The 14,637-nt window shown below is 38.9% G+C and overlaps 1 protein-coding gene across 3 annotated transcripts; it reads right to left on the minus strand.

Moving 5' to 3' along the window:
• Nucleotides 1-944: 944 nt before the first annotated feature.
• MFSD8 (major facilitator superfamily domain containing 8) lies at nucleotides 945-14,470 on the minus strand. Of its 3 annotated transcripts, none has more exons than XM_074823624.1 (12): nucleotides 14,311-14,470; nucleotides 12,924-13,009; nucleotides 11,872-11,915; nucleotides 9,056-9,296; nucleotides 8,666-8,779; nucleotides 7,124-7,268; nucleotides 6,434-6,492; nucleotides 5,217-5,325; nucleotides 3,984-4,118; nucleotides 3,497-3,600; nucleotides 3,139-3,398; nucleotides 945-2,379 (listed from the first exon to the last, which is right to left on the minus strand). In XM_074823624.1, the coding sequence occupies exons 1-12, from the start codon at nucleotides 14,406-14,408 to the stop codon at nucleotides 2,164-2,166; spliced, it is 1,611 nt and encodes a 536-aa protein (XP_074679725.1). In that variant the 5' UTR covers nucleotides 14,409-14,470; the 3' UTR covers nucleotides 945-2,163. The 3 variants fall into 3 exon arrangements, with proteins under 3 accessions (XP_074679725.1, XP_074679724.1, XP_074679726.1); XM_074823623.1 differs by having other exon boundaries at nucleotides 6,419-6,492; XM_074823625.1 differs by having other exon boundaries at nucleotides 6,419-6,492; nucleotides 13,886-14,462.
• Between the last annotated feature and the right edge of the window lie 167 nt (nucleotides 14,471-14,637).

The following is a 14,637-nucleotide window of genomic DNA, read 5'->3' on the forward strand; positions in this document are numbered from 1 at the left end:
TAGCAAGTCAAGCTTGCTAAGATGTGGGTCATCACTGCATGTTAAAAACTTGCATTATCTGCCACACTTATTGTTACCTTAGTCCTCATATAATCTTGCATATAATAATGCAAGTTAAATGTACAAACAGTTGAGGAAAGCCTAAGAAGTAGACACCAGAGGGAAGAAAGGTATAAATGCTTAAAAAGAACAATCAGCTACCTTGTAAGGAACAGTGTGACTTGAGTGCAGTTACATTTCTAACCCAAAAAAAAAAAAAAAACCCAACACAGAAGCCCTACCTGTGAATAGCAAGAACATGTTTTGTAAGAATGAGAGGATGGTAATCCATAACAAGTGAATCATAAATTATAACACAGCTGACCTAGGAAAATAAAAACAACTCTCATCACCAAAGAACTTAAAACCTTGCTTTCTTATTTTAATCATTATGTGAATGTGCCTGGGCTACCCCTTTTGAGGGATATTCTCTATTCTTCAGGTATTCCACTGTGGAAGAAGAGACTTGAATCTTATCTTTAACTCTTTAAATAAATTACAGGTAAAATAATCCCTCCAACTAGCCAAACATTTTCTCACTCTTAAGTTAGAAGTCAGCTAGCCTGAAGAACACCACTAAATAAACCTGCAAAACACATACTTTTGTCCTAACAGTTGTAGAACACAAAATCTGAACCATGTTAGCCCTTCCTGAAAACTTTTGTATTTCTCAGGTCTAAAGTAACACCAATTTCTCATGACTGAAGTAACTTTTCATTGCTGTAACTCCCAGCGCTTCATTTTGCAGTCTGTTTTCACCACCAAAACACAGTACTTCTAGTACTATTTATTATGAATTAGCATATAAAAGAAATGCTTATAGAAGCAAAGTCCTTTCTCGTAACATTTTGTGATTCTGCAGCGGGAAAGCCTGAGAGAGAATAAAACTTCTGTATTCCCTTCAGTCAGTATTGAAAAAATAATCTTTTAATTCAGTAGTCTTTTAGTGTTTGAACAATTACATAGAGTACTTCATTGCATTTATTAAATTCAGTAAGCATCAAATATTAAGACACATTAAACAGCAGCTACAAATTGTATACTGGAGTTATTTCAATTTTTTTTTCCCGCAGTAGTACTGAAACAGATAAACCCATACAGATGAGCTTAGCCCCCATTATGAAGGAAAATTATTTTACTTTTTAAAAAAAACACTGAATGATTCAAACATTGTAAATTCAGAAAAATAAAAGTCTACAGATAATAACACCCAACAAGCCTGTTTCTTCCTCTTAATTAACATTAACACTGGTTGCTCAGCACAGTGCATTCATTCTCATAAATAACAATAGAAGTGTAAACTGTCATGCTTAGTATTTCCTTCTTGAAGTAAAGTTAAGAAAAGCTGTGCATATTTCAACTCTGTGCAGGTTATCCTTCTTGCTACAAAATGCATTCAGCAAAACAGTAGAAGAAAAATTGCACATACAGTTGGTTCACTGTAGTTCCAAGTAACAGCCACTGAGGCTGTGATTTTCAGTGGCTCTTAACCGACTTAAGTACACCAGCTGCTCGTGAAGTAGGCACCTGCCTTCCTCTACAATTCTGTCACACTCCATTTGAAATCCTGGAGAAGATGTACTGATACATAACAGTTTCCAAAGTCAGACATCTTGTATTAGCCAGTGCTTACAAGCTAGCAAACTGAACATCAGAAGGTTCACTTAAGTAGTGATGTTTCCATACAAAGTGCGTGCAGCTCAACTAATCTTGTAGTTACAAAAGAGTTACTAATCCTGATTCACAGAATCAAGATAATATTTCTTTTACTTCTTTCTGGAAAGGATGCACGTAACCTGTGACCTTCACAGCTGCATTCAGTACACAGGTGCATCATTTAAACTGTACACCCATCAAATGTGCCACTGTATTGATCTAACTTGTTCACATCCCCTCCTCTGCTGCTAGGAAAGCAGAATGCAAAAGCTCTATAGCAGCAGGTGTAACCATGTATTAGGATATGACCAAGTTATGTGTTCTGTCAATATGTAAGTACAGGTATACAGTTCTTAGCATACAGCCAACAAGGTCAGTGGTTAGGTACTCCTCATTAAAAAGTAGTAATAACTAAGTATTATTTCTGGTTGGTTTTACTTGTTTGGTTTTTTTTTTTTAAATACATATTTAACAATTCTCTTCTTGCATCCTTCCATATCTCACAGAAAATGCAATTAGTCTCTTGTAAACTATCTCCAAGAGTAAGAGAGACACTACAACTACTCCACAGATTAAACTAAAGGCCCAACGTGGTCCCAGGTGAGTGTATATCTGGCTCACAAAAACAGGCCCAAGTATTCGTGCTCCACTTCCAGAGGCAGTTAACCATCCCATGTAGACACCCTACAGAAGATCAAAAGCTTCTGTTAGTGATACAGGAATTATTTGGTTTGCCAGTAATTCCCACCAATTATCCTAAACAGAGAATTTAGAAGTGTTTAAGCAGTTGCTTATCTTTCGTATCATTAAGATACTGACTACTTTGTTTCCAAAAGTACTGCTCAGCTTCTCTATGCATTAATTCAAAGGCTCCACTGAGCTACATACTCCAGAGCTTTCTAATAAAAAGGCATTTTGGCTCAAACCATTGAATCTCTTACAGCAAAACAGAACATGGAAAAAATGAGATAAATGATGAAAAAGGAAGAAAATTTTTTCTTAAGCAGTAATAGCAGCTTGCTATGTGTTTCACCACTGTAAAATGTCAGTAACTGGAGCTATCATAGTATTTGTAGTCTTTGTATAACATACCAAGTAAGAGGAACAATATTCTGTACTGATATTCCAAATATATAATTGGTTGTTAGAAAAATTACTCTTCCAGGACAGTCATGAAAGCCACAAGCTTTGGGCTTAGTCATTCTGAAATTTTCACTCTCTAAGATTGCCATAAATTGTAGTACAAGCCTTGCTTTCTAATTCCTCTAGGGACTTGCCTTGCATTTTAAAAAAGATGAGAGTTCCTGGAAACTTCTGCCCTGACTGTCATCAGCCAAACAGTAGTAAGTTTCAAAAGGAATTTCAGCTAGATCCCTCGTTCTAATAAAGAGGGTGCAAGTCTTGGAGAGCAAATGAAATAAACTGTGTAGGCGTCATGCTTACCTGAGGCTTTGGTCCTAGAATTTTTGAGTATAAAGTGTAGGACATGACATTACAGACCGGATAGCCCAATCCTATCAGTATGTCAGAGCTGATGTACTGGGCCAGGTAGATCACAGGAGTATTGAGGCACCAGGACTGTGTGACAGGGCAGCCCACGGGTTCCGCTGTGTGGTTGGATGGAGGCTGCATTGCTTGCAAACTCCAGAAAGGCATTAACATTTCAGTGGGAGTTGTTCTGGGAATGGAGTTGTTCTTTATTTCTGTAAAAACAAGTTATGTGTACCGTTAAGAAAAAAAATACAGTAAAAAGCTTTCACTAAAACATTACAATGATAGTTCAGTATGACTTGGGTTATACCTTGCCACTGGATATTTGGTAGTTTTTTCCCCCAAGGCAGTAAGATAAAGAAGCCAACCAAGACAATCAGTAAGCCTCCATGGAGTATGGCACGCTCACCAGTTCTATCAAACAATGAAATGACAATTAAACATATCAGTTAATTGAAGTAAAATGTATGAAGGTGCTAATGACATAGCCCATTAATTTGTGGAAAAGATGCCTGACCAACATACCTGCATGAAAAATTACAAAATCATTACAAAATCACAGTGACTTAAAACCTGTTTTCCTTGTGATTCATGGGTAAAAGACAGACAGAGAAGGAAGGGGGTGATGTTAACAGAAAAAACCACCATGTCAAAATTGGAAGTACTCCACTGACCTAGCAAACCAAACTTCATTACAAGTAAAGGATCCAAGTAATGAGATTTGGCCTTGCCGTAAAGCTTTTCACACTTAGGTAACGTAAGTTAACAAAATTCTGATAAAACTCAAAAAAACTTACTTTTTAGCTAGCATCTTAACCACCATGAAAACAATAACCGATTCAATGCCAACCACACTAAGGATTATTCCATTGTAAAAAACGGCTTCTTTCCTGGTCCAGGAATACATATCCATTGTCAATGGAGTAGCTATACTAAATTGACAGAACAAAATGACATTAATTAAAAAAAAGTTTCTTCTATACAGCTGTTTCCATACATACATTGTCCCAAATATCAAACACAGTGGTATAGAAGCCTTTCCTCCTGATGGACATACCAGAAAACACAGGCTAGTTATGAACTACTTCTGTCATGCATCACTTATTAAAACTAAATCCACTAGACAAAATTCACAATTGCATTACACCAGCCATACTCTGAAGCATCATTAATCTATTTCACGAAAAGATGACGGAGTTAAAGTAAAGCAACAGTAATAGAGAGAAAAAAAAAAAAATCAGACCCTGTGGCTATAAAAGTAATAAACATTTAATACTGCTTCAGTTTTAGTAACTAATCACTCTCTAGGAACTCAGCTTTCTAAAACTAATGCAATTAAGACAGACATGTTCTTATAACAAATTTTAGCTACCTTAGAGATAAACCTTATAGCCTCAAAGTATTTTATAAATTAAAAAAAGGAAGTACACTTCAGTCTGAGGGAATGTTGTTATGTTTTACTTATTTTCTTATACACAGAAAAATTGGGAGTGAATAACATACCTCTTCAGGTAAAAAAAAAGTCACGTAAAATGTATTTAAGAATACAACTGCATTAGCTATATCAAACAATTGTTTTCATCACTACTGAAATAATCGTTACTAAGAGCTCCACTGCAGCTCTTGGAGCTAATCAGAATCATACTAAGAAATCACATAAAATTAAAATAGAAAGTATAGAACATACTCAAGTGAGGATAGTTTTCTCTGAAGATTTCAGGTAGCTCAAGTTAAGCTACTTTTTTTTTTTAACACTTAAAAAATTGAGGATATGGGTTCGCATCCATTCAAAAGCTTTGACACTACAGTTTCATATACTACAAACTGTATGCTACATATTTTCAGTTATTACTGACCTTTAATTCATTACTCTGTATCAGTATACATCAATTTGATTGCATATAGTTTTGAACTTCTATTTCTGAAGAGTACAGTTAAGGAAATGAGTGCAACAGAAAAGCCTGTACTCACACACCCAGTCTAACTACATTGTATGTCTAAGTATTTGGAGAGAAAATAGAAAAACTTACGTTTCAAAGACAGCAAACACAAACAAGATGACAAAGAAAAGAAAATTGAGTGCTACCACAGCAACATGGTCAATGTTTCCTTCTGCGTCCTGATCCAGACCACCACTTTCTGCAATTAAACAAAAGAATAATCTAAACAGCAAACTGAGCTTTTTTTTTACACGACCACAAATTACAAACAGTAATGATTTCTTTACTCTGTTAAGTATTTAACATGCAGGTTGGTGGGCAGCTAGGCAGTTATATTTTGACAGTCTAAGTATAATGTTTTTAAATCAAAATGGAACTGCTGAAATTTCAATTCCTCTGACAATGAGGAAAAAATTATTTCAAATTGGTTATACCATCTGTTGTCCCACTGTAATGCTGGGACTGACAAGTCCTGAGTGACAGCAAAATAAACATCTTTAAATGGTTTTACAATGGAAACCAAACCACTTTCTGCTCCTCTTGCAAAGTCAAAAGTGCACAACAGTACAATTCTCTGCGTCGCCACGGAGCCTTTGTTCCTCTAACCTGGGCATCATACACAAAACACCCATGTGAGGTGTGCACATAACAGTTCCCTTTTTAAACAGAAAACCATACTGAAACAGATGACTTCATAGATTTTAGAAGAGATTTAAGATCATCTTTCATACACTTTTTATTCTTCAAGTGAAAAAGATACAACACCTTAAAAACTTTTTAACTATGTACAAAAAGTGTATCTACTGAAGATAAGCTGTTGCACTGTATGTGGCAATTACTGTACTTTAGTCTCACCAACCAAATTTACTTATCCAACATACACCTTTCAATAAGATGCCCTTATGTGAAAGCTGATACACAATAACAATATTACTCAGCATGATACAGAACAAAAGAGAAGTATGACTGTAGAGTAGAAGTTAAGGGAGATTTTTTTGATGTCCATATTCACTTAGCCCTGTCTCTTGGAAGAGACAGTTCCAGAGTGAAAATCTGGAAAGGTCCATATAATATTTTTTTAAGTTCTTTGCTACCAGACAGCACTATGGACGCATATAGACACAACATGGACAAGAAGCAATTTCCGGACCAGTTAGAAACAGATGTAGCCTATTTTCCACTTTGAGCTCCCAATCCATCAGACTTTAGAATATGTCTAAATGCTTGTATATAATAACAGAGCACTTCAAAATTATCATCACAGAGTAAGCTTTCTAGAAAAAATAAGATACCTTCTCCTTCAGTACCTTCTCCTTCAAAATTGACACTCTTGCACTGCCGTCCCATGTCATCCACTCGATGCTCTCTAGAAATTTAAGAACTGTTTTCATTAATACACATATTTATTTGATCTACTATTGAGTCAAGTTTCTACTAAAATAATTCTAAATAGCATAATCTTAGAATATAAGTATTTGCAGCTCCTTTAACCATCATCTGTGTAGTCTACATTTGACTGCAGTGAACACCACCATATTCAAAAAAGAAAATACTCTAGTGGGAGAATATCACATATCTGTGTGCATCTCTCCCCTCCCCGCCACCAATGCTATAATGCATAAAAATCCCCCCTCAAGATTCTTAAAGGAAAGACACAGACAGTGAGAACCCTACAGACAAGCTAACCTTATTTCTCTTTAGAGAAAAAACATGGGCAGAAAACATCAACACTAAAAATATATCAAGGCTAAGCTAATAATCTAACAGCTCTGGTTTAATCAGTTTACATTCTAGCTGTAACATCACTATTATTAATTTATGAGCATAATGAAAAAGGTATGTATTAAATAGATAGAAACCCTGAAAAGTAAGTAACAGCTTATAGATTTAGAACTCCAAATTTCAGGCTTATTACTCCTCCTTCTGAGCAGCATATTAATTGTTATAAGCCACTCACTTAACCAAGGTAGAATACTTATCTTTTTTGTCTTGGTTACCTGAATATGACAAAGATGAGAATAATATTAATAACTCCTAAGAGAGCTCCAAATAAAACTGGTGCCGTATACATGTTCAGCTGAAGATGAATTAATTTCCATGTTATTCCTTCTTCTCCAATAAGTGTAAAACATGTCTGAAAAACTTCAAAACATAAATTTATTAAGAAAATCTTGAGAATCATTAAGAAAATATTAGAACACATATAAACACATAAAACTGCATAAGCAAAGTTGTTCTAATCGCTAAGCAAAATTTAAGTATTTTACCTGTCAAGCCTTTTACATTTTGAGACTCCTACTGTAAATAAACTGATAGATACCAGTGGGATCTCAACTAGCCAGAAAACTACTTGGTTACATACAAATACACTGTATAAATAACAGCCTGACACTTAAAGAACTGGAACTGAATTCTAAGTGTACCAGTAGTTAATTTTCTTGGCCATGTGCAGACAGCTGATTCACTGTTTTTCTTCTTCCTCCTACATGGAAAACCTTGGTCCTGGGACTGGACTATCCCTCCTGCTAAGGGCAAGCTAGAGGGAAGAGAAGTTGTGGGGTTGGGTTTTTTCTTTTGGTAAAATTTAAATTGTTGCAGAGCAGAAGATTGTAAAATCAGGTCATTTGCTTACTACTGTTAGGAAACAGACTGAGAGTCCCTATCAAATCAGGAAAGGAAATTACCTAAACTTATACTTTCTGCAAATCACACAAAGAATGCAGATTTTTTGCTGCTGTAGAGCCTCTAATGCTCTATCAACAGCACCAGTAATAATCTACTGGAGAAAAAACTTTCAGCCCTAAACGTTCACCTCATTATATTACCATGCAGAGCACTTCAGCTCTACTAATTGGATAATCTTAATCTCCAGATACAGAAGACAAGTCATCAGTAGAGGCTGCTTAGGGCAAAATTGCTGGTCTCTCTTTACAACACAAGGCAAGTCTAATGCACTTCTCCCATGAAGCAGACAGGAGCCACAGTTATGCCTGATCTAACAAACATCCCTTGAGCTCTTTGCTCCCTTAGCTCTCTCTGTAACACCAGTGCTGTGTCTTAAAATTTTTGCCAATATGAAGATTTTCTGGTCATCACTACAAGGTTAGAAAGATCTGTTGGATGTTACTTTCTACAACATGTGAGGCAAGGTGAAATTTTCAGTCATTTCGGAAAGGTGGAAATGTTTGCCCAAGTACAGTAATGTTAAATTCTCTTCTCCGTGAATAAAGTGCAGTTGGACATAGACTATTTAGCGGGTACTGGTACAAGACAGCATCTTGGAACTTGTTCTTCCTGCAGTCAGCAATCCAAACCAGCTAGGTTTTAACTACAAACAATTAGAATTTCTTTGGACCAGAATATTTCACTTACATTGACATACACAATATATATGAATGGATCCCATTTATGCAATTTTGATACTACTGACAACTTATGCCTTAAAATCCCCAACATACAGCTGCTGAGGATTCCTACTTCCAATGCCCTACTTCATCCTAAAAAGTATTAGGGAAGTGAGGAAAGAAAATATGCTTTACCTGGTCCTAATATGAAGCCAACTGCCTGGCAGGCACTGGTATTGGCCATGGCACTTGTTCTTTCCGTAAGAGAAGTGGCACCCGCAATATACGATCGAACTACAGCCACATTTCCTTAAAAAAACAAAATGAAGAAAGCGTTCGTGTAAATATTATGTTCTTAAATTATCAAATTACATTTATTTTAGGGGGCTCTTATTTTGCAAGAAAATAAAACCCAGCACTCCCTCTAGTATTTACACACAATTACATAATTTTATTATAAATTGCTTTGTTAAGTAGTAAGTTACCATTCATGTAATAGTAAATCTGGTACTAAAACGTGTTAACTATCTTACACAAGACATAGAATTTAGTAATTTTTAGAAACGTAAATTCTACTGTGATTACCTGCTCCAAATCCCACAAGGGCACGTGCAGTCAGCATGTAGTATTTATTGTGTGAATGAGGTATGTGGACATAGGCATAAAGACAATTAGCAGCTACTGAAATCGCAGTTGAAATGACCAGAGGTTCTCTCCTTGGCCTGTAATTGGACCACAAGCCGAAGAGGGGAGAGGCAACCATTTGGCCAATGCTGTATGAAGCTATAATCCAGCCCAAGAAACTCGCATCTGCTGTCGGATCGATCTGTGGAAACAAATGAACCGATTCTATGGGTAAAGTATTAAGAGTATTTTATAATACCAACCAAACCATTTTAGAATCAGTACGTGAAATACCTAGGACTTTGCACTGCAATTCTGAGGGTACATCACACTATGCAACACAGTATCAAACCTAAGCTATCGCTAAACAAGTTAGCGTCTGCATGGCACTGCATGATGTTTAATATAAATACACCACTCTGGGTCTCAGAAGCAGTTGTTTTCACGTAGTACTTTGTCTGGGGCAGTAAACCTCGGCTGTCTCCAGCAATGCACCAAACCAAGAAAAAGTGCTTTGCTTCTGAGACTGGAAGTGGCTCGCAGCAAACTCAAAACAGTTTTCCCATGGTGCTGCTGATGTTATGGGCTACAGCCATAACTTAAGCAGCATGGTAGGCAGTTTACATGCCAGGAGCAAGTCATCTCTGCAGATGCCTGAATCTGTCTTGATTTACAAGGCTTATGATGCATTTTCTTTTCTTCTCCAAGAATTCAGCACCAACCTCATTCTTAATGATACTTCTAGGACCCTATCCAGGATATCTTCTTCCAAATTCGCATTTGAAACTGGCCTTCTACAATTCCAGGAGCAGTAAAATCCTGGCACAGATTAAAGTTTTAGAGACCTTTTATGCCACTTTTAACAAAAACATAACAAAGAGGAAAAAAACCCCAAACCATTTAAAAACACTACCCAAGAACACAGGCAATTCCCTGCTAGGAATATCAAGAAGATCTACATGCAACAATCTGACATTTGGGGAGGTTCCACTGGACTGGAGGGTATCAAATGTAACACCCATCTACAAGAAAGGCAGAAAGGAGGATCCAGGAAACTATAGACCTGTCAGTCTGACCTCAGTGTCAGGGAAGGTCATGGAGCAGATCATCTCGAGTGCCATTAAAAGTCATATATGGACAACCAGGGGATCAGGCCTAGTCAGCATGGGTTTATGAAAGGCAGGTTCTGCCTGAAAACCTGATCTCCTTCTATGACAAGATGACCCGACTATTGGACGAGGGAAAAGCTGTGGATATTGTCTACCTGGATTTTCAAAAAGCATTCGACACAGTTCCCCATAGAATTCTCATAGAAAAACTGGCTGCTCATGGCCTGGATGAGAGAACGGTCTGCTGGGTCAAGCACTGGCTGGATGGACGGTCCCAGAGAGTGGTGGTCAATGGAGGTAAATCCAGCTGGCGGCCGGTCACAAGTGGTGCTCCTCAGGGCTCTGTGCTGGGACCATTTCTGTTCAACATCTTTATTGATGATCTTGATGAGGACATAGAGTGTATCATCAGTAAGTTCACAGATGACACCAAGTTAAGCGTGAGTGTCGATCTGCATGAAGATAGGGAGGCTCTACAGAGAGACTTGGATAGGTTGGATCAGTGGGCCAACGTTAACGGGATGAGCTTCAACAAGGCCAAGTGCCAGGTCCTGCACTTGGGCCACAACAACCCCATGCATCGCTACAGGCTTGGGGAGGTGTGGCTGGAGAGCTGTCTGGAAGAGAAGGATCTGGGGGTTCTAACTGACAAGCAGCTGAACATGAGCCGGCAGTGTGCCCAGACGGCCAAGAAAGCCAACGGCATCCTGGCTTGTATTAGAAATAGTGTGACCAGCAGAAGTGGGGAGGTGATAGTCCCCCTGTGCTCTGCACTGGTGAGGCCACACCTGGAGTATTGTGTCCAGTTTTGGGCACCTCAATATGAGAGAGATATCAAGGTGCTGGAGTGAGTGCAGAGGAGGGCAACGAAGCTGGCGAAGGGCCTGGAGAACAGATCCTATGAGGAGCGATTGAGGGACCTGGGACTGTTCAGTTTGAGGAAGAGAAGGCTGAGGGGAGACCTCATCACTCTCTACACCTACGTGAAAGGACATTGTAGAGAGGTTGGTGCTGGTCTCTTCTCACAGGTGATTAGTGACAAAACAAGAGGGAATGGCTTTAAACTCCAACAGGGGAGGTTTAGACTGGACATTAGGAAAAAATTTTTCACAGAAAGCGTGGTCAGACAGTGGAATAGGCTGCCCAGGGAGGCGGTGGGGTCACCATCCCTGGATGTGTTTAAGGGTTGTTTAGATGAGATGTTGAGGGATATGGTGTAGGGGAGAACTTTGTAGAGTAGGGCTGATGGTTGGACTCGATGATCCCAAGGGTCTTTTCCAACCTGAATGATTCTGTGATTCACAGAGCAACTTCTTCCTTCAGCTTTTTTTTTTTTTTCAAAATGCAGACAAGCCTTGTGTATTATGTTTTAACACTACAAATGCATTCAGATAAAGAGATTTCTACTGGTTCACTGTTCAAGAAAACAGTGAAATTATATAGGAAAATCAAACATTTCTGGATTATGATGTACCTTTATCAATTCAGGAAATCAACTGACATTTTACATGAAATAGTTGTCTAAGCGGATGGCAAAATTAGTCTCTTATAACCATACACTTCCCTTTACTGTTTCTTTTCCTAAACAAAATGTCAAGTTTTATATTACATACTTCCTGAGCAGGAGTTTTCTGTTCTTGTTAATTAAAAAAACCCAGATTTACAAACCTCTTGAAGATACGGCCACACAGACATAATGACAATTGAGAAACCTGCAATGCAGTAAAAACATAATTGAAGTTACTTATGTGTCATGTTTATCAGTAATTAGCTTTACTGAAACAATTACAGGTTCATTCTTGTGCTCCTCAGTGTATTATAGTCTAAAAGTGTGCATCAGTCTGTCACCTGAAGAAACTATGTATTATGTGCTTTTTTAAAGGAGTGATAATTCCTCCTAACAGGAGGAAGCATTTTTAAAAGGACATTTTATAGGTATGTACACACTAAATAAAAAAACTCCTATGAAAAGAAACTGATGCACCAAGCAAACTGCACGGGATTTTTCCTCCCAGTGGAAAGACAACAAGGTCCCCAGAGTAAAAAGAATTTCTTGATATACAGACATATTTGTATTCATTTATCAAAGATGTTTTAATTCATCAAATTAAACAAACAAACAAAAAAATCAATGAAGTATCCCATGATTTTCAAGACCATTTCTAGGCCCACAGAAAATCACCAGAAGTCTTGTTCCCAGAGGCAGTTATTTAGGAATGAAACAGTAATGTGTTCTGCAGTAGAGATGCAAAATCCCATAGGAGAAAACAAGTTCTCATACACAGTTTGAAATAGATAACATACATTCCCACAAAGATCTTGCCTCTTAAGAACTCAGTGTTACTTCTATTTTCATTCCCTAGAAGTTTCACTTTGGATGATAAAAGTATGACCTTTGTTTTGTTTGGTTCTGAACAATAACCTTACTCTGCCACCACCTTGTATGCCAATCTGTTACAAAGCAATAAAAGATTTAAGTAACATGTTATTTAGTCTCAAAACAGAGTATTATTTAACTTATCTTATTAAATGTAACTTTCTGTTTGATTTGCTGGTCACGTCTTTCCTTTTGAAGAATCAGAAAACGCACCTTTTTAAGGTTATAAAAGAACAGTAGCATTAAAGGAGCTAAGTAGCTGAAATATAGAAAACCCTGTAATTTTCAAACCAAAATATATTCATTAAGCAAATAACATTGAAATGCACCTGTGTTTACTCACCTACACTACTGAGAAACATTGTAAGATACATAATCCAGATAGATCGCCACCTGCTCTTATAATGCTCTTGTGTTTCCACAACATCCCTGTTTTTGAACCAGAAGTCAAGAGAGAAAGAAATCATTATCAGATTATCCTCCAGTTGTTCCCACAGGACATTGAAAACATTTTCACAATCCTCTCAATACAACTGTGTAAATTGTTATGCAGAAATGGACTTCTGCACAGCAAAAGAATACGAAGAATTTATTTCAGAAGCAAGTTAACTTTTCACTGAAAAAATACTAGATTGAAAAATCAAAAAAACTAATAGAAATGCTATCATGTACTATTGCATTCAAATGTTACACAAAGAGATCTTTAGCTAGAGATCTTCAATTCTGCAATCTCTTTGCATAGACACTTTAGAGAATTACAGGTAAAGGCTTTGAGAAGTGTGTGTTAAACCATAAAATCCCAGACGTTTTCTCAGAACTGTGACTAAAGCAAAAAACCCCCAAACCTGAACAAGTATTGATTAGACGAAAAGGTATAGCCAGTAGAAAGTAACTATACAATGTAAAAGATGTGTGTAAAACAGATTTCTGGAGACTCTAAGGGCTGAAAAAAAAAATTAAAATAGAAGTTACAAACATTGTGAGCAGTAAGCTATTTTTCTAAAATTCATAAACACCTTCTGAGACCCACGTACTTTTTCAGAAGAACATTTCAGCGTCCTTCATCTGGTTTTGAAATACTCTAAACAAAATAATCTCTGTCCAAAAGATGCAGACCTAGCTTATACATAAAGCAGTTTATAAACATTGTTTATAGGTCATAGATAAGATTTAGGCATACGTGCAATTTTAAAACTAATATTCCACAGCATGATTTGTACGCTTATTTCTTCAGAAATTTTTACACTATTCAACTGTCTGGGTTCAGTGAAACTATAACCACATAAACGATGTTTATAAACGTACATTTGTAACCTTATTGCCCATCACGCATAGGAAAAAGTCAGTCAAACTCTTGCACATGCTGTGTTTGGTTACTTTCAAGATTTTGGTGGAATCAAGCGGTGCGCTCCAAGTACGAGAACACTTCAGCACAGACGGCGGCAGCAGCAGCCACCCCGACACATCCAAGCAGCTGTTTTTTTCCTGGCAGAAGGCGGGCAGCTTCCCTCAGCCTCGGGCTTCCCTTGCGGGGCGAAGCACCCACGCAGGGGGGGAGAGGGACTCGTCCCCCACGGGTGGTTCCTCTGGTGACTCGTGCGGCGTCGCCGCAACCCCCGGAGCAGGGAGGGACGGGAGGCGCCTGCTAGCGCAGACACCCTCCGCCCGCCGTACAGGGAGTCGCCTCGCCGCCTCGGGAAGGAAGGGCGCGGGAAGGAGCAAGCTCCTACCTGCTCTCCGCCTCCTCCTCCTCCTCCGCCACCCCGGGACTCAGCAATGGCTCCTGCCCCTCAGCAGCCACCTCCGGACTGGAGAACGCGGCCGCCATTCCCAGCCGCGGCCGCTTCCGAGCGCCGTAGTGCCGGGATCCACCCCCAGCCGCCCGCCGCCGCCGCCGCCAGAGTGCGCGCGCGCCGCCGCCGCCGCCGCCGCCGCCGCCGCGGGTGGGCGCTGCCGGCCGGGCGCGAAGGCCGGGGCCGCCGCCGCCAACCGCCAACCGCCGCGAAGCCGGCCGGGCGCGAGACGCGGCGGGCGGGGCGGGGCGGGGCGGCGCCGGT

This window comes from Strix aluco, chromosome 4, assembly GCF_031877795.1.
Source record: "Strix aluco isolate bStrAlu1 chromosome 4, bStrAlu1.hap1, whole genome shotgun sequence".
NCBI classification, from domain to species: domain Eukaryota; kingdom Metazoa; phylum Chordata; class Aves; order Strigiformes; family Strigidae; genus Strix; species Strix aluco.